This window comes from Gallinula chloropus, assembly GCF_964237585.1.
Source record: "Gallinula chloropus genome assembly, chromosome: 19".
Taxonomy (NCBI): Eukaryota; Metazoa; Chordata; class Aves; order Gruiformes; family Rallidae; genus Gallinula; species Gallinula chloropus.
The window spans coordinates 3,268,700-3,288,069 of NC_140104.1; the positions used below are offsets into that span (position 1 = coordinate 3,268,700).

General features: G+C 43.3%; 1 protein-coding gene across 2 annotated transcripts in view; it reads left to right on the forward strand.

Moving 5' to 3' along the window:
* Positions 1-1,805: 1,805 nt before the first annotated feature.
* The window catches only part of VMP1 (vacuole membrane protein 1), a 63,749-nt gene continuing 46,184 nt past the window's right edge, over positions 1,806-19,370 (forward strand). The window contains exons 1-5 of one of the 2 annotated variants that reach the window (XM_084273244.1): positions 1,806-2,293; positions 6,474-6,575; positions 8,790-8,925; positions 10,954-11,044; positions 13,124-13,234. In XM_084273244.1, the coding sequence (XP_084129370.1) occupies positions 6,500-6,575; positions 8,790-8,925; positions 10,954-11,044; positions 13,124-13,234 (414 nt within the window). In that variant the 5' untranslated portion in view covers positions 1,806-2,293; positions 6,474-6,499. Of the gene's footprint in view, positions 2,294-6,473; positions 6,576-8,541; positions 8,680-8,789; positions 8,926-10,953; positions 11,045-13,123; positions 13,235-19,370 lie in introns of those variants that run through there. The other variant, XM_084273245.1, reaches the window with a different exon arrangement.

The window sequence follows — 19,370 nt, forward strand, 5'->3', positions numbered from 1 at the left end:
GCAACACTCAGCCTTTGTGTTCCTCTGGCAGGTTGGAGTTGTGGCACAGCACCTTGCTGGTTTTGGTGCTGCACTGACCAGGTGGACCCAGTAGACAGCAAGATGTTATTTGTGAGGCAGGCAGATGTTGAGTGTGTCTCAGACTTGTTCAAAGGATGTTCTCTCTTACAAGGCTCAGAACTAGCCTCTGTGATTCACCCTGTACAGCCAGTGTGTGCTCACTGAATGGCCAAGGCAGCCATAGTGTCACCTGAACTGGTTCCAGTTAGAAACTGCTGATGTCTGTGAAAAACCAAATTCATCTTGGGAGCACGTTCCAGCTGCTGTTTTCTCTGGGGTTTGTTAGGTGCTTCTCTTCATTCCCTTTCATCAGCACTGTAACTCCTCTTACAGAACCAGCGCTCTGGATATAGTGACTGGGCAGGTTCCAGCACCTTCCTGTGGGGAAACTGGAGGAGAAAGGCAAAATTCTACCAAGTCTGCACTCTCCACCAGTGCCTGGAGGAGTCAGAGGTGGCAATTCTTAAGGCTGCGTTTATCCTCTTCACTTCTTAAACTCTTTGTCCTTGCCTAATCAACTCTCAGCACGCCCTTTTGTGCAGGATGTGTTCACATTTGTGAGGGTTCCTGTGACCTTTCTTTCCTCTGTGCCTTTTGGAAGCAGAGGGAGCCTGATGGCAGGGAGCTCGACTGCCACCTTCTGAACGCAGACTGCAGCCTGAGGGCTGAGACACGAACATCTTGGCAGGGAGGATGTGTGTGGATTTCTGTGCAGCCCCTGGAACGTGGGATGTGAAAGAGCCCGGGTCTGAGTATTGAATTATGGTCTTTTTTCCCAGTGCTGTGTGGCCCGTCTCCCACAGCCTTTCTCTCTGCTCACATCAGTCTTTCCAAGTCATGGGTTCTGGTGAAAGGGCTGTTGGGGTGTATGTGGTGTGCCCTCCCAAAAGGATATGTCACTGTGTCCTGGATCAGTGCCACAGCAGTACCTGTCTGGAAAGGGATGTGAAGTGCAGTGAGTTATGACTCTGTCATTCAGAATCTGGATGGAGTTGAGCTGGCTGCTGAGGAAACTGAGGTTAGCACAGCAGTGAGGCAGTAACACTAAGGAGGTCTCCTGTGATCTCCTGTCAGCAGGAGAGGATCTCCTGTCATCTCCTCTCAGCAGCGTGTTTCACCCTCTCTGATAACCTCGAAGGGATCTTCGCAGCAGCTGGTTGAGCAGCATCGTCCTGGGAGCTGTGATCTGCACCCCAGGCTCGCTGCCTCCTGCCAGCATCAGGAGCACAGGACTCCTCTGTGACCTGTGTTGTTGCATGAGATGCTACACTGATAATACCTGCATTCCCAGTTACTTCAATTTCCTTTCTTTTAAATAAGGATTGATTTGTGGCTTTTAAATTTCTGCAAAGGATCCTTGCAGAGACCCAAACAATGTGAATTTTGTCTTTCCTACCCTCTTCCTTGCCTTTTCATCTATGTATTGTGTAATGTCTGTGCTGTATTGTTACAGCACCTGGTTCTGCTGCTGGATCTACACAGACAACCACCAATATTCATGTTTCACCTGAGAAAAACCCACCAGGGAGACAGGTTTTATGCATGTGGCCTTAACAGCAGGGACAGACCTTTAGTAACCTCAAAAGAAAACACACAGCATCCCTGAAACTCATGTTACAACAACATTAAATCATCTTTTGCTTAAAAGATGTCCCCAAGTCTTTTTGGAAAAGTGGAAATTTAAATCTAAATTGTAAGATGACCTTTTTTTTTTTTAAGATGGTATTTGGCTAGGAATTGGAAAATAGGTCTGGTGTACAGAGGCATAACCCAAAAATGGAAAGCTCTGGTCTTTAACTGAATTACTTTTCCTTTGAGGGATTAAACTATTTTAGTCAGAAAAACATTTTTAGTATGGGAATAAATGCACTGGTATCAAAGTAACCCATTAGAGTGAAATCTGTGGAGGTTTTGAAGGCCTTTCAGATGTGTCCTAATTTATTTTAATTGAATGCTTCCCATGGGTGTTGAGAGGGACTGGAAAAAAAAAACCCCAAGCAGTTACTTTTTCTATTTTCTGTTGCCTTTAGGAAAGTTATTAACCTTCAGGTTAGGGTCTGTGTCAGTTTTGTGTCACATGGTGAACAGTATTATCTCACTCTGTAGGGACAGAAGGTTTGGGAGAGCGCTGGCTTCGGTCTTGAATGTCTGCAGAGCTGAGGACGTAGCTGTCCACTGGCTTCAAATACGGGAGAAGGAGTGACAAGGGACACAGTTGTGCTGAGCTGAAAGGGTAGGTAATGTTTCACTTCAAGACTCATCTCATCCTTACCAAAACCTGTTTGTGTGCCAGGCAGTCTTTGATTTTGGAGGGAAAGTGCTCCCTGAACTGCTACTTTGCCAAGAAGCTGTTGACTTACTCCCTGTGTCAATTATTGCCTGTGTAGGTTATTTGATGACCGGGATGAAAGCGTTTTACAGCTGTGCAGCGTTGTCTGTTTTAGTGCCATTACCTGTGAAAGTCTGGGCTTGAATCTTTTGCTGTCTCTACTGTGATTGAAGAACAGTGATGTAGGCAGGAAGGAGGAATGGTTATCAGAAGAGCTGAGAAAGAAGGAGCAGGATACCAGCAGGACTGGAGCCTTTAGCTTAAAATGCAAGAAATGATAAGCCTGAAAATCCTGTTTTGCTGAAGTGGCTGGAGAAACCACTGAACCTGGTTCTAGCAGCTGTGTGACAAGTAACGTTGGAGGTGAGAGTCAGGGTTCCAGGGTCTCTTAGTAAGAAGTTATGAGAATTAGCTATTCAAACAATGTCTGGGAGAGTGGTGAGATCATTAAAGTAGTTTAACAGCCGAGCTGCTCCAAGCCAGAGTGCAGGCACCCAACTGCCTCATCTTAAACTGATTCCTCTTACCGAAGTGCACCCAGCACTCAGGTGCTTCAGTAGCCTCCCCAGAGCTTCAGGAAGAAGAGGCCTCTGTCCCTTCCTCTGACTACAGTGTGCAGAGATTGCAGGGCTGAATTTTATGCCCTCGTGCTCTAAGAGCTTGTTATGCTTTGTCTCACTTCTGCTGTGAAGTGCCAGTCACAGTTGCCATAAGCCTTTTTTTTGTTGATGCTTTACATTTTGACCAGCAATAATTGTCTTTTTATGCTTAATGTTATGGATTGTGCTGAAGCTGAATGGTGTTTTGTGGGCTATTTGTGCAGCCCACAAAGAAGTTCTTGTGTGAGCACAGCTCTAACGAATGATCTAAGCGGCTCTGATACAAAAACTGTTCAAAGTTGTTTTTCCCACTCTCTTAAATAGTTGATTTTTGTGTTTGCTGGTAACTACTTGATGTATTAGACAAATTTATTTTTAGATAGGGGCTCTGTCTTTTTCAGCATTCATAAGAAGTGAAGTTCTGTTTAGCAGATGGGATTTAATTTCCTGTAGTGAACGCTCATGGATTTGGTGTAGACTTGAGGATGTGGACTCAGTTCATGAAGGATGGCTCCGTTTTGGGTCAGACTCCCCCTCCAGTTAAATCTCCATGGGGAAACATCAGTGCAGGACTGGTGATTTAATAGGCATCAAGTAGAGCAGCAGATCAGAGTGCTGAGCTTTCTGGATGCGCATCCTCCAGTTCCTTACACTAAGATGCTTTAGGTATAATTAGACCAGTAAACCAGGGAGTTTCTTTCTGAAACCTGTCAAGGTTTGATTTATGACTTGTAGCCTATTTGGACTTGACATGTAGTAGGTATCAAATCTGCTAGTCAACCATATTCCTAAATACACCTTTTTAGAGCTTTTTTTGCACAGTGGTTGAACTTTAAGGCCTTCTTAACAAGTATTCCCCCTACAGAAGTGCACGAGGGGATTATTGATCTGCTTTGCTGTAAACGTTGACTTGTGCACTTGAGGTAGTGTTATGCAAAGCTAATCCCAGCTTAGCGCCTTTCTGAGCAGGCAGGGTAAAACTGGCTCTCTTGGCTGAGCTTGGGAAGGCTGTGATGTGTACAGAGGTAAGGATTCTGTGATGCACCTGAGATCCCTAGAGACTGATGGGCTTTCTGTGCCAGTAAGATGTTTAACAGATTGCAGTGGAATTCAGCTCAAGGAGAGGGAGGGATGTGCACTGCCTAGATTCTAGCAGCAAACAAGGGGCGCAGTTTGGATTCCATGGAAATTTAATTAAGCCAAGCAGAGACCACACCAATTGGGACTTCAATTTTGAAGGCTGGATTTGCCCAAGGAAAAAAAAAATAAAAAAGGATTAATTTCAAAATGAGGAACATGTGGCTTCCACTTAAGTTTTAGTTTGTTTTGGTTTAATGCTTGTTATATTTAAGCCAACAAAATGTGCCTGAAGTTCCCTAAACCAGCCGGTTTTGGAGGGTGGCTGTGTGCAGGGACAGCTCTGATGGCTTTTGCTTCCTAAGCAGCTTTCTGTGAACATCAGGCTTTTGAGCTGTGAATGCCCAGTTTAAATATTCCCCTCTGCAATCTGAGCTTTGTGTGTGTGTGATATACATTACGTGTGTGTGCATAAGCTTGTATTGTGTGTGTGTGTATAAATACATATTTATATAGGTAAAAAATAAGAGCACCATGAGCAAGTGTGGTCAGGAGAAACAAACCCACTCCAGAGCCTCCAGGGACTCTCAATCCTGGTGACATTCGGAGGTGGCCGAACATCTGATCCCTGTATCCCCATAGCAACTGGCCAGTTATCCTCAGTTAAGTGCTGGTGTGACTCCCCTGCCTTTCAGTGCATCAGGCTGCTGTGAAGCTGATCTGTGGAGAGAAAGAGATTCATGTTTCTCTCTGGTGTTTGACCAGGAGTCCAGAGCAAACCTGTGATTGCAAGTGACTGCAGAGCGATGCTGTAGAGCTCTTGCTGCAGCAGGTCAGTCCTCTGTTGTCCTTGGCTGACTGTGGAGCCCTTCAGTGATTTTCAGAAGCAAAGCCTTTTTATTAATTTTCTTGGTGGTTTGGGTATTCTGGGGCCCAGGCTTCAGTGAATATCAACTGTAACATGAAGAGATTAGTTTCTGCTGGCTTGTGTAACTAGGCAGCTTTCTACTGCTGTGTGTTTCATTTCAGGAAGGAGGTGTTGGAGGGACGACACCTTCCCGAGACCTTGATGCTTGTAACAATTGGGTTTTAAGCAAAACCCCTTCAATAGTCACATTCTAGCTCACAATTTTATCTGTATTACAAGTAATGTGCAAGGCTGGTACCTGTCTAGAACAACATCTGTCTAAAAGTGACTTGTGAAACCCTGGAATTGCTCAGCAAATACAGTATCTGAAATATTTTAAACATTTTATTAAAAAAAATTGACTAACTTATTGCAGTCTGGATCAAAGGGGCAGTCTCACTCCTGTTTACCAAACCTGAGTTGCTGCTTGGCTCTTAAGCCTAACATAAATCAAAGGGGAAATATTTTTTCTGTAAAACTTTTAATTTCCTCCACTAGACAGGTTTATATAACCTGTCATCTTGATATTGCACTACTTTTCTTTCCAATAAAAGCAGCCTATCAAAAACTGTAAATCATGGTTGCTTACTAGGAGAAATGCAATGCAAATAAGATGCTTTAGCTTTGTGGGACTCTTCCTCCTCCTAAAATTCTAGAAACTGTTTTAAGATTGAAGAGAGGGCTTTTCAAGCAAGGACTCTGACTGACTACTTTCTTCATGTTTGATTGCATAAGAATGGTCAGCTGTTCAGCTTTGGGGTTTTTAAGGAAAAATAAAAAATAAGCTCTTGCAACATTCTGATTTATGCTGACTTCCAATTCTTGCACTATTTACTCTCCTGGATAAGGAAAACCACAGCTGTTCTTTTGGACTTTTTAAGGCTGATCTCACTAGAGAGAGCCTAAACCAACAGACAGAATGTACACTTCCCAAAAAAGCTTTCCCTCAGAGAGCTCTTTTCTGTTGAAGAGTTTACCTTCTCTGGTTTAGAGACGTTGGGCTGTGCAAAACATGAGATGCAACTCCATGTCTTAGTCACCATCCTGAGGGCTGGGGTTTTTTTTAGGCTGTGAGGTTTCTGAGGGCTACTTGCATGCTAACTACCTGGAGAGCTTAGTGCCAGAGAAGATGCTTTCTAGCATGCAAATCAAATCTTTAGCACCCCTCTCTTTTGGGATTGAGTTGAGGTTTGTATGGGACTCTGCTGCTTCTGGAGCCCAAACAGTGGGCTGATGAGCAGAAGGGATTGTTTAACAGGCTTTTGTTCTCTTGGTAGAAGGGAGGGAGTTTTGGCATTTAAGTGAAAAATTCAGGTTTATGTAGGTGGAAATGTTTGAATCTTTGTCATCAGGGGAACTGAATCACTTTCTCCTTTTTGATGGTGTGAGGCAGGATAAGTGTGATGTGGATTTGGAGAGCTGCTGGCTGCTTGCCTGTATCCTCTTGAGTAGGGAGTAAATGGATTCTTCGTTACGCTTTCTGGTTTCCTTCTGCTGTTAGGTCCCCATACGTGACTGATCTATGAAATGGCAGAGAATGGAACAGACTGTGACCAGAGACGCATAGGAATGAGCAAAGAACAGCACAATGGAAGCTTTACAGGTAGGTGGAGAAGGATTGGATGTTCTCAGCTGGGCAGCTTGGTGTGTGAGATGGCCAGCCTGAGACTCAAAGGGCATTTTTTGTGATGTGCTCTGTGCCTGGATAACACACAGGGCTTGACACCTGGATCTATCCTGAACACTTCAAATCAAACACTTCTAAATCAAAGCCTAGAAGATTGATGTATTGCAAAGCCACAGGATTGTTTTATGCTGTGTGTTTCCATTGAGTTTTCTCCTATAGTCTTCTCCCTCCCTTAATTCTGTAGCTGATATGATGATTTGGGTACCAGCAGGGTCTATAGCAGGACTGAGCTGAAAGCTGAGCGGTGTTGGCAGTGTGTGGCTGTAGAAGTCAGGCAGTACAGCCCCACCCTTTGGCATGGAAAAGTCAGCACTTGGTAATAAAAACCCGTTTTACTCTGGCAGAAATCCAGTTACTAGTCTCCCAATTTGTAGCTTTTCTGTTGACATTTAGCTTCACCATAATTTATCAATTGCAATGATGAATTCCTAACAGAACAATTAACTGCTTCATCTCCTGCCTTGCCTCTGTTTTTCCTATCTGCCATGTCTGAAGTAGGCTTGGTTTAATGTTTAGGTCTCATGACATACAACCTGAGAACGTTCTGCAAAGAGCCTTGTGTCACTGAGCTATCTGTGCTGTGTAGCATAGCATAGAAGTGCTAATAATTTTAGTTTGTTTCCTCTCAGCTTTCAATGTGCCAGTTCCATATTTAATTAAGTTTTGTAACCAAGCGATTTCTCAAGTTGCATGCAGTCTTACACCATTGTCTTTTATGACCTTTACTAAAAACAAAGTCATAAAAACAAGGTTGAAGTGTTGTTTTATTAGACATTTTAAGTGGAAAAATCAGAGAATAGAAATTCTTGATGCAATGAACGCAGCCAGATTTAAAGAAGAACTGTATATGTGTATGTATGGAACGAATCAAAGCCTTTTTCTTAAAGGCTTAAATCATTCTGTAACTCTGAGGGAGTGTGGATGTTATCCAATATTTGCCATTACAGGATTTGTTAGTTATAGTTATCTAAAGCAACTGATGCTTACAGCTAAAGAATACAAAATGAAACTGGCTCTGTGACTAATGAGGTATGCAATTTCTATGTCAATATTAGCTTCTGATAAGGCAGCATGTTTCAATTACTGGAATAAGACTGGAATAATACATCTTGAGTTACAGTATGCTGAGGATTCAGATTAGATTGGTATTTTAAATACAACAGCTTTTTACAAATTTAAAATGTAGATTATTGCAGTGCTTTAAATATATACAATACCGACTTTGGGTAGTAAGTGGTGCTTAAACAAGTCTGGTGTCTCTTTGGATACAAGAGTTGTTCTTGTTTATTTTTCCCATTGTTTTGTGATATTGCTTTTTTGTCTCATTTCAGAGTTCATTTTCTTTAGATGTTTAAAAATTAGCTTGACATCCAGAAAATAGCTAGAGGTTTTTATTAACCTTGACTGCATGAAGTAGCACATTTATTAGAAGAACCTTTCCCCTGTACTTGTCTGGTAGTGTACAGTGATGGCTGTTAGAGTGTTGAGCTCTGCATTATAACCAAGTCACTGCAGTTAAAAGCAGTCAAAGGTATAGTGTTGGTCCAGCGAAGGCCCGTCTCATGGGAGCACTTCCTCTCTGGTGGGCTCGTGTTGGAGAAGCTGAAGACCTTGGCAAGGCTTACCATAGCCTGAAGATCCTGACTGAGAGGGTAGATGCTGTTATCCAGTTACATGGGGACTGGAGGGTATAAAGAGCACATGTAATTCAATCTAGTTCAGTTGGCAAATTCTGAGAATAGCTTTGGAAGAGAACCAGATTCTAAAGCTCAAAGTGAAGCACGGTCTGTGGCGGGTGATAGCCCCATTTGACCCAATATATGAGCTGCTTTGTAACTGGTAGTGGAGTACCTTGCACAAAGGCTAACAGACACACCAGACTCTGCTTCCCAGTCCAAGCTGATTCTTGAACGGGTGTCAGCTATGTGGAAGAAAAAAGCCTTTGCCAGAGGTGCCCTGATTTCTGATGCCACTGGAGCAAATGCTTAGTGATTTGTAGAGAAGATGACAGGGAGCTCACGTAAGCTAACAAAGTGTAGGGAAAGAAAGTCAGTGTGTCTTTGGGTGGGATAGAATCTGAATTGTCAGCCTGTGCTTTTACCTCTTTTATTTTTTACTTCTCATTTGCAGATTCCTCTCTGTTGAGCGAACGGAAGCGAAGGGACCGAGAAGAGAGGTTGAACATCGTACTGTGGAGACAACCGCTTGTTACCTTGCAGTATTTTTTCCTGGAAACCCTAATAAACTTGAAGGAATGGACCATAAAGTAAAGACCATTTCTTTAACTTCTTCTAAGCATTCTGGGGAAAGCCCCGTGCTCTGATTCCATAGGTCATTCTGACATCTCTCTTTCCCCAGTGATTCACAACTTGAGAAATTCTTCTTTCAGGAAAAAAATACTTATTTTTGTACCGTAAAGATGAATACTGGAATGTGCCACACTTCCAGCTGCATGCCCAGACCTTCTGTCTAACCTGCATAATTGCCAGTACAGGAAGGTGTTAGTGGAAGAAAATTGTAAACTTCCTTTCTGAAGAGTTGAATATTCCAGTTTGAAGGAGTGGGGATGGTGTTTAGGGATCCTTAACGACTGCAGTGTTAAGTAGGGATCTATTAATGTATGTGTTAGTGTCACTGAATGATCTTCAAATAGCTCAGGGTAGGGTTCAGGGTTACAGGCAACTTGCAGTGATGTTTATCATACTGCAGAGAGGACTTTGCTTGTAAGCTACTGGTCCCTTTAACAACAGGAAATGGGCTTTTATTCCAGGTAGAAAATCTTCACCTAGGGGTCCTAACATCCCCTACTAATGCTGAAATGCATAGTTTGAGAGGGTTCAGAGTGCCAAAATGCCATCCCAGTGCTTGTGTTGGTAACTGGAATCTCTTATGCCTGGGACTGAGTTTACAAACATGTTCCCAGTCAGAAGCTGGGATCTCATACCATGTTGGAGTCTAAATCCCCTTTTACCACACACACAAAATCAAACCTGAAACCTTCTTACTTTACTGTGTGCTTTCTTTCAGCTATCCCTGGCAACTGTTTCTTTGAGACCTGTTCCCTCAGGTCTTAGGTTAGCTGTTTCTGACAACCAGCAAGTGTTTCTTTGAACCCAGCATCAATAACATTGAGGTGTTCTGTCAAGCTGGCTATTACCTGGCTTCCTAGGCCTTCTGTTACAGATAGCACTTGCATCCTCTGCTGTGCAGCACAGCAATGTTGTCTAGCACTAGCATGACAGCATCTTTACAGAAAGTAACACTGCCTATTATAAGCTATAAATTAGACCTCAGATTGACCCTTAATGCCAGATATCCTGGGTTCCACTGGAGTAAATTGTGACTTAAATGATGATTGTCATTTGAAAATCCAATTCTGCTAAAATAAGCAGCACAAATTATTTTCAAATTAAAGGCAAGTTAGTGACTTTTTTCAACCTGATTAACATGAAACATTTGTGACTGCTTTCCCATGTTACACATCTCATGTCTGTCTAAATAGCTGAATTACGTCCAGAGTTTGTTATTACATGTCTGAGATTTTGAAGTGATGCTAGTACTTGCTTTTTTATATCATTAGGTGACAGTATAATAATGTTCCCAAGAAAATAATAAATGTATTTGCTAATCTGTGTGTGGCCACAAGTGCATCAAGCAGAATGTGGATGTAAAACTAAACAGGCTCAAAAGTAATTACATAGGGAAACATTTTTCTCCCCAACGCTTCATAATTTGCTCAGATGTGTTTCTTAAACTTTGAGCTGTTATGAGACAAATTAATTGTGGTAGATCAGGGGAACCAAAATAGTGTAAAGATCTGCTCCTCTTCCTGTCACTGTGGGTCTACCCAGCAGCAGTTTAAAATCAGCACTTCTGTATTCTACCCACAGCTTGTCCCTTGCCCGGGGCCACTGCGGTGCCTGCTTTGCACTTTGCTTAACCATGGATGTTGTTGAGGGCCCTGTGTTTGAGACAGTCTTGGCTGTAGAAGTGGAATATTTATTGTCAGATTGTGTTTGTTTTTAGACAGTTACTTTATTTTGCTTTATTTAAAAAAAAATAATGCATGGCTGAACTTTGATCTTGGTCGACAGTGAAGCAGAGATTTTTCCATAAAGAATAAAGGCTCCCCAGATACTAACTTGGGAGGTTTCTGCTTTTATAATAGCCAACTTTTCAGCTGCTATTGTCCCCACTGACTCCATCCACCCAGAGCCAGTCTACAGGGATAACTAGATTACTTTGAAATGCATGCTAAATGATGACAAACCCTAACTGCCATTTGTCTTTTAAGATTGTGGCATCGGCGAAGTATCTTGGTGTCTTTTTTACTGACGCTTGCAGTGCTCACAGCTACGTATTACATTGAAGGAAAGCATCAGCAGGTATGGCTTTTCTGGCTCCTTTCCTGAGTGACTAACACTTCTGTCCCCATGCTAAAGTAGATGTACTGGGAATCGAATGGGGGCTTCATGAAATGTATCTTTTGAACTCCTACTCACTAAGGATGTTTGTTTCTGATGTCATGACTCCAGTCTGTTGGGTGTGGATGAGTTGCAGCCTAGAGATGGGGAATGAGTGATCAGCTCTATCATTTGATCTGTGCTGTTGCAGCTGTAGGTGTCCCACTTCTCATCCATTCCTGAATCAGCCCACCTCTGCTGCAGCACACCTTCATGTCAGCTGTTAACAAGCTCTTAGTAGTGGTGTGAGCTTTTGAGGTCTAATGTTAAACTGGTCTGTGCTAGAACTTTGTGGTTACCCAGATATGTTTCTTCTGCTATGAAAGGGTCTCCTGATCCCTGTCCTGCACTGGGATAGAGGCATTACCTAGCCATAAAACAGTTTCTTGATCCAAATCTGGTCTGTGATGCTTCTTATGCCCCATTGTTTTAAAATTGTTGTTTTTAAAACTTCCTTGTGCTTTGGAGTACAAGCTTTTGCATCACTTGAAGCGTAAGCCACTGCTGAAGCATAAAGTGATGGTGCTGTCTACACCTTTCCCCTCCATTTCTCCTTGAGTTTCAGATTTTCCCTCAGGGCAGACAACCCTTTTAAACCCTGCAGAGCATTTCCTTGTTCAGCTGAATCATCTGGCAGGTTCCCAGTTTCAGAGAACTTGCTTGCGTCCATACTGCTGTGATGTGAGGGACATGAAGGTCTGTGATGGGAGTCCTGACATCCCCAGGGCAGGTCTTGAAGTGCAGTGACATGAGTTGCTTCAGCTCATCCTGTCCTCACTCAATCGGATGCTCAAAACCTAAGCGCTTACACGCAGAGCTAGTTGGTGGATGGTAAACGGGTGGCCTGTTCCTGATGGACAGCTACCTGCTTCGTTAGAAGCTGCCCTGGTTTGGTGGCCTTGCCAGCCTGAAGCCCAGAGTGTGACACACTTGACATTTGCCACTAGGTGGCTCTTAGGAACTGGTGTTGAAGGCCGTGGCCCCCGAGCTAGCTGCTGAGAGCAAACCTGTGTCTCTGGGGCTGGTGGGGTGATGTGCAAGGTCCTCTGCAGGACCTCTCCAGACTAAGGGGGGGTCTCGGTGAGGTATGCCAGCAGGGATCTGTCCATCCCCCTTCCTCCAGAGCTCCTTCCCTAAACCCTGTGTGCTGCACATGCCTCTACCCATCTCTGTGTACCAACTCCATGTACCTGAGTACGAGCCACTGTTTCTCAGAAGGACACTCAAGGTACCAAAGTTTGCTGCAGTTTTCATCAGCTGCTTTCAGGACTGTTTTACACCCAGCCAGGCTGAAGCCTGGTTAAGATTTGTAAGCTTCATCCTGGTCTGTGGATGATATAAAATGTCACCTCTTCTTGGGGCTGTGGTACAGATGAGTTGGTGCCCTGGCTCATGCTCTTAGCTCTGCTCTCATGGCAGTGACAGGGAGATGCTGCTTCCCGTTTCTCCAGTCTACCCAGCTGGACTTTTTCATGTCTAGAATTTGCTGTGACTTTCCCATATCCCCTCACGTGTGCAACACACAACCTAATCTTTCCTTAAAAGCAACAAACCTGGTTACTCGATGGTCCAAGATAAAACTTTCAGCAGACTGAGAGTGCAGCTAATTCTATTCCTTTATTTAATCTGTTCAGACAATTTCCTGAGCTGTCTGCTTGCTGCTTGGGCTCCAGTAGACACTGTCTGGGGCTTGCTGCTCACTGCTCACACCTAATGTGCCTGTTCTGGATTCCAACCTGCTACTATGACCTGAATTTTTCATCAACCTCCTTGGAAACTTGCTGATTTTGAGGCGTGTGTGGGCTTTTCTTTGGAAAGCAGGATGTTTTCCGTACATGTCTGTGCTGTAATTGTAATAAATTGCCAGTAGAAGGATCTTGGATTCTCTTTCAGTTGTTGTAGCCCAGATAATTAGCTGTGTTAGTTTGCAGCTTTAACTTTCTTCCCCTAGGAGATATCACCATTCTTTTTTTTCTCTGTTTTGTGACTTTTCTCTTTCAGTATGTGCGGTATATGGAGAAGAAGTTCTTCTGGTGTGCCTACTGGGTAGGATTAGGCATTCTGTCCTCTGTTGGACTTGGAACAGGTCTCCACACCTTTCTGCTCTATTTGGTAAGGATATTCCCTCACCGTGTTCTTTCTGAATCGAATGTTTTGATACGTTTTTAAATAAGTGAAAATAGAATATTGTGTAAATCCTAAACATGAAGTGCTGCTGAAGGAAAAGAAATAGTGTAATGGTTCTGGGCTGTGGTAGATGCTATTTGTTTTCGTTATGGGATGTAAATATCAGGTTGGGGAAGGGGGAGCACACTACCACAGTGCTGTACAACCTTGTTTTGGAGTTTGCAGGCTCTCTGTTTGTTGAACTGTAGATACTAGCCTGCTGCTAATCCTTGCTTTGAAACAGCGAGTCAGAATCTGCAAGCTCTATACTCTTAATTGCCTGATTTAAATGAAGCATTTTCTAGTGTGTGCAACTCAGTGTTTCCATTGAAGTTTTTTCAGCACCCTTTATTTTTTAGTAGCTTAAACCAATCCTTTTTTTGGGCTGAAACCGCTGAAATAGACAGCTGGTTTAAAGTTCAGTCTGTAATAATTTTGCTTTGAAAATAATAATAAAAATGTTTGTCTACAAAGATAGAATAGTATCTGTTCTGAAAATTTGCATGATGTTGTTTATCTCAACTAGGAAAGTTAGGGAAATGTTTGGGTGTGTTTTGCTTTCGGCCATTGGATTAGTTCCTTGTTTATGAAACCACTGTCCTGGATTTAAGAAAAGGATTCATGGCCACAAAATAATTAAAACCAGTTTATGCAACAAATGTCATCTTGTATTTGGAACAATTACAGATGTTTACTTTCAGAACAGCTTTAATCATTAGCAATAACACAGAAAACACTACAAGAAACAAGAAACTCATGCTTTTCCACACAGCAGGGCAATGTCTGTTAGGTCGAATGGCATCTGCATGAGCTGCATTTGTAGCAGTCACAGACTTAATGTTACTGCAGCATTTCCCCTAAAAACTGTAAGAGCAGAAAGTACAGGCAAAAGGAAACTCTTGCTAAACAGAAACAAGTTCCAGCATGCATAGACTTCTAGACAAAAATACTAATGTGATTAGAACTGGAAATTCAGTAAAGCTGATGAATTCAGTGTCTAAACATTTCTATGTAACCCTGGGTAGTGCTTAGATAGCAGCGGATTGACAGTGCACAGATCTTCCTGACTTGCAGAGATGGTGCTGTTAATAGCACAGGGATGGTTAAGAGGCATGGGCTGGGGAGAGGGAGAATCAATCGAAATCATCAGTCCTGATCTGAGGTGCTCTGACTCGCTGGAGAGGCAAACCAGCATCGAGTGATGGGTGAGGTGGAGCCCAGCTCCCTGCCCCTGCTCCTTTCGGGGTCTCAGCCAGGCTACAGCAGGAGTGAAGATGCAGCAGGATGGGATCACCAGCTTATTGAGCAGGACAGAGAGGGGAAACGAAAGGAAAACAGCTCCAGGTGTGCTGCAGAACTCAGTTGGGTTTGATTTAAATCAAAATTAGGAATTAGCTCTTAGGTTATCAACCAGTGAGAGTCAAGATTTCCTCTAACCAATGATTTCATGTATTTAGACATTCTTTGATGCAGTTTGGAGAGCTTATCATACTCCTGTTCATAATTTCTCCACGTGTTGTGTCAGAAAGGTAGTGAATAAGATGTGTTATGCACCATTTCCAAACTGTATTTGAAAGTGGGTAGTGTCTCTGTTCTACACTGAGCTGCTGCAGGGTAGCAGGAGTGCTGCCATTTATAGCCTAGGCTACTCCAAGGTGATTTTGCCACATAGAGATGTCTTCATAAGACAGTGCCTCTTTTTTTCTAAAAGCAAGTGGAAAGAGTTGACCTTTCTTTCACTCTGTATTCAAAAATCCAGATGTTTAAATAGTTCTATATTAGTTTAATAGAAAACAAATTAAGCTTCACAACGTATTGCTTAAGTTCTCCTGTGGGGTATGCAAACCTAGTAGATATATTTAGGCCCTGACCTGTGCTGACATTCAAGCAAAGTCTGTGTGAAATACAACTTCTCTATTCGTTTATCGGTGCAATTTGTGATGGGCATGTAGGAGGTGAACAGCCTTCCAAAGGACAGGGAGGTGCTTTCCTGGGAAAGGAAACTTAATGTTGCCAGTGAAGGTTTTGATTTGGACTGCAAGAGGTGAGGTTTCACATACCTTTGTTAGGAGGGGAAACCCAGACAGAATAGATTGAGCTGAATAATTAGAAGGTGGTTATAGAACACAATAAAAGTATACCATGGACATCTAATGTGTAGCAGTACAGGAGAAATACTTGTTTCCTTTAAAGATGTACAGCAGATACACGTGTTTCTGTGACATGGAAGGGCTTTGCTACCGGCAGTGAGTAGGGAGAAAGAGTAGCAAGCATTTATTTTCATCTATTCTCCTGTGCAAGATTTAGTGATGACCCAGAACTGTAAATTCAGGACGGTTACACTGCTCCAGCACTGACCTCCTGTCTGAGCCCGGAGTGGGTCCATAGTTGAGTGGGATGTCCCCGGTTCGGTGGGATGTTCCCAGTTCGCAGCCACTAGATGGCACTGGGGGAGTAAAAACACCTCTTGCTGCCTGCCCCAACAGCCTCTTGCCATTCCAAGCACCTGAACTGTTAATATTCTTGTCGATACAGCAATGTCAGTGGTATCTACGTGCAGCGTGCTCTCTCTGTACTAATACACTCCATCACAGCTCCCCGGTTTGAGCCCGCACGTGGTGTGAAAGGGGACACAGAGTACTGACTCAAGACTATTGGTACAACTTTTTAGGGGTACATTATTTCAGCCCAGTATTCTGGATTTAGCCCATCTGGAAGCAATGTGGTTAGGAGCTCTGGCTTTCAAAGGGAGGAGTTTTAAACTAATTTGCTTTGTTACTTGTGCAGCAGCTGCGTCTAAAAGTAGGTTAAGGTGGAACTCATCATATTAAATCTTACATTACTGTATCTCTTTCCATATACTTTAATTAGCTTTCTTCATTGTGGTAAACCTTATTCTTGTGTTGATGGAAAGAAATGAAAAGTTATGAAGCAGCAAATGCGCCTCTTCAGAGCCTGGGTTTGCTGGCAGTAGGGACCAGAGTCAGCTCAATGTTCTAACATTGCCTATAACGAATGAATTGCTCCTTTCACATCCCAACTGAGATGGTTGGGAAGGCGATCCCATGTGTAGAGAGCAGTGCTCCTGGGCCCACCCCTGTGTGGCTGAGCTCCTGCTGATGCCTGCAGTATTGTCTCTGCCGTTAAGGGCCAAGGGGGAGGAATCGATGGCATGTAGGCACCTGTTCCACAGCACGCCCCAGCGTCTCAGCTGTGGCACAGGTGCGCCTTTCTTTTTTAAATACAGCCCTCCACTTACTACGTGCACCACTCCTCATCTCACACTGCTCCTAAGCACAGCCCCTTAGCAGGGAAAATCTTAGAAACTGTTATGCAATAGGTTTTGTGAAGGGGTGCTTGCACTCCTGGCCTCGTTTCCTGTTTTTCCAGTGTTGAAAACTGTCATTTGTCTTGATTCTTCAGTGTCCCTCACCAGCTGCTTTTTGGAGAGGCTTGAATTCAAGTGCCAGCAGAGATCCTGGGGTTACCTGAGAAAGGGAGTACTAGGAAACCCTTTGCTTAAAGTGGATTTTACAATCCACAGCAGGCTCAGGCTAGGGGGGGGAAGCCACCACCCCTGGTTAACATCAGCTCACATCTGATTTGGATTTCGTTGGTCACCAACACATTCTTGCTGTGGACATCTTGGTCTTTATTAGTTTGATAATAGGCTTTTTATTGCTATTTCTGTGATTCAGAAACTTTGTATACGTTCTGTGGTCTGAATGCTGTCTGCTGCATTGGTTCCTGGTTTGATGCTGCTTCCTTGGTTGAGGCCAGCAGCAAATGTAAGATTTGACATGGCCTTTTGGGAAACGATTCTTGTGCTGCAAATTGGCACAGAACTGAGGGCTGGCACGGAGAAGATCTCCGACGCAGAAATAGGGAAGCAGGCCACTCTTCCAAGAATCCTTTTTATTCTGACACTGTCAAAACAAGTCTGCTGGCTTATTTTCCCAAAGTCCATTAAAGGTTTTTCACAATTCTTTATAAACAAGGCTTTAAAAATAGTAATCATGATGTGGTTCTGTAGGAAATAAAACTATTGTGATTATCGACTCTAAGTACTGTTTTTAGCAGCGCCCAGCTTTTCTTCTTAGTCCTGAGATGTTTTCTCTTCTCTTGGTGGTATATTAAAAATATAAATGGTATGAATCACATAATTACCAAAAGAAGATGACTGAGGGTAACTCGTCAGGAATTTCTTGCATTTGTACATTTTGGAGAGGTTTGTTTTTGCTGCCACAGAAAGAAATGAACGATCTGGAGGGCTGGTGGGCAGTGGGCTCCGGCGAAGCGGGAACGCTGGGTCGGGGCCGCGCTGCCATTGCCATCTTCACGCAATGCTCGGCCTCGTGATTTGGTTTCAGTTCAACTCTGGCAAAGGGATTGCAAAAGATGCAGCCCAGGCAAACAAAAATCAGCTCAGAATTAACGCCTATGGAGCAGCCTTGCTCGAGCAGCAGATGATAAATGTCCCCTCTGTGTACGGCCTGTTATAATCTGTGACGGTGGGGGATGAATGGAAGCGAATTCCTTACAGGTCAAAAGGCTTTTGGCTGTTTGCATTTGTTTGTGTGTTTTTGTTTCTTAAATATGGATCTCTGCTTGCTTGCTGAAAGAGCCAAGTGGAGCAACTGCTGAAAAGAGTTTTGCTGGTGGCCGGGTTGTGGACTAACACAAACAGGAAACGTGAGGTACAATAGGAATGAGTTGTGTGCAGAGGTCACACAAGAGTTCAAATTTTGTCCGGGCTGTAATATGTGGGTTTGTCACTTAATATTCTTACCAGGGTGGAAGAGAGCATGGCAATAATTGCAGGGGAAAAAAAAAAGAACAGAAGCTGCCTTTAAGGAGAGATGAATTGGAAAGATGGCGTCCTGATTGACGGCGCTGGCTTTAGAGAGCCAGTGTGAGTTTATCTGCGCTCCAGGGTTCAATGTGTCACTTTTGCTCTGAATTGGTTCCAGGGTTTGGTTTTGGCAAGGGGTCACGTTCTGGCCTTCCAAAAGTGTGGCAGTTTGAAATGAGGCGTGTTGCGGCCCGATCTGAGCTGGTTTAGGTTAGGATCTGAAGATTTAAAATCCAGACACCTTGTGCAATTATGAGCCCATTAGCTTTTAAGACAAAGGTTGCTGGTGTAAATAACTAAACCAAAACTCTTTTTCCCACCAGGACTACTGAAAACTTTTAAAAAATCAAGCTTTCAGTCCTTTCAGTTACCTGGTCCCAGGAGCTGAGCTTGCAGAGAGACTCAAAATAAAATTCCTAAAGTGCTTTGAGAGAGAAAATCTCACAAAACAAGGCTTACTCTGCTTTGATGGAAGTAGACAGAATAATCTGGAAATCCGCAGAATTTACTCTCCTTTTTCCCTCCTTTTACTTACTTGTGACTTCTGACTCCAGGAGTATTTTCGCAGTGATTGTCAGCTTCAGGAGAAGTTTCTTTCCATGTGGATTGTTCGAAGCGGGTGGGAGTAACCCCGAACACTTTGGGAAAGGGAAGAAGTAGGTGTACAACAAGGGCTGAGCTGCCCCAGCTGAGTGGGAGGACATAGCAGTGCTCCCCTTCCCAGCACTGAGTTAATTCTTGTTAAGTGAGGTGTCCATTTTCAGTCCCTACTCTTCATCAATTCAATATGTCTGTTTGCAAGCCCAGAAGAAATTAAATTTTAAAAAAAGCTGTTCTGGCTGTTATCAGCGCTCAGATTGTGCTATTGACTTGGGAAGGTACTTGAAAGAAAAATACATGGTGGGTGCAGAAGACAAAAGTAAATTCTAAAATAAGTTGAAAGGGATCCTGTTTGTGTGAGGGTTGTTTCTGACTCTTACTCTCTCCTTTGTTTCCTTCATGCCTTTAAACCTACTTCCTCCAGCTGTCCTAAGCTTTTTACAATGAACTGAAACATCCTGGAATACCTGAATCAACATATAACTTCAAAAAAAAAAAAACCCCAACCCAACCACTTTTGCTAACCCTCTCTTGATGGGAGCTCCTGCTTACGGCTCACGTGGACTCTGCGCTGCTGAAGCTGCAGCACTGATATTAGCACACTGATGAACTGTCAGCACCCAATGAATT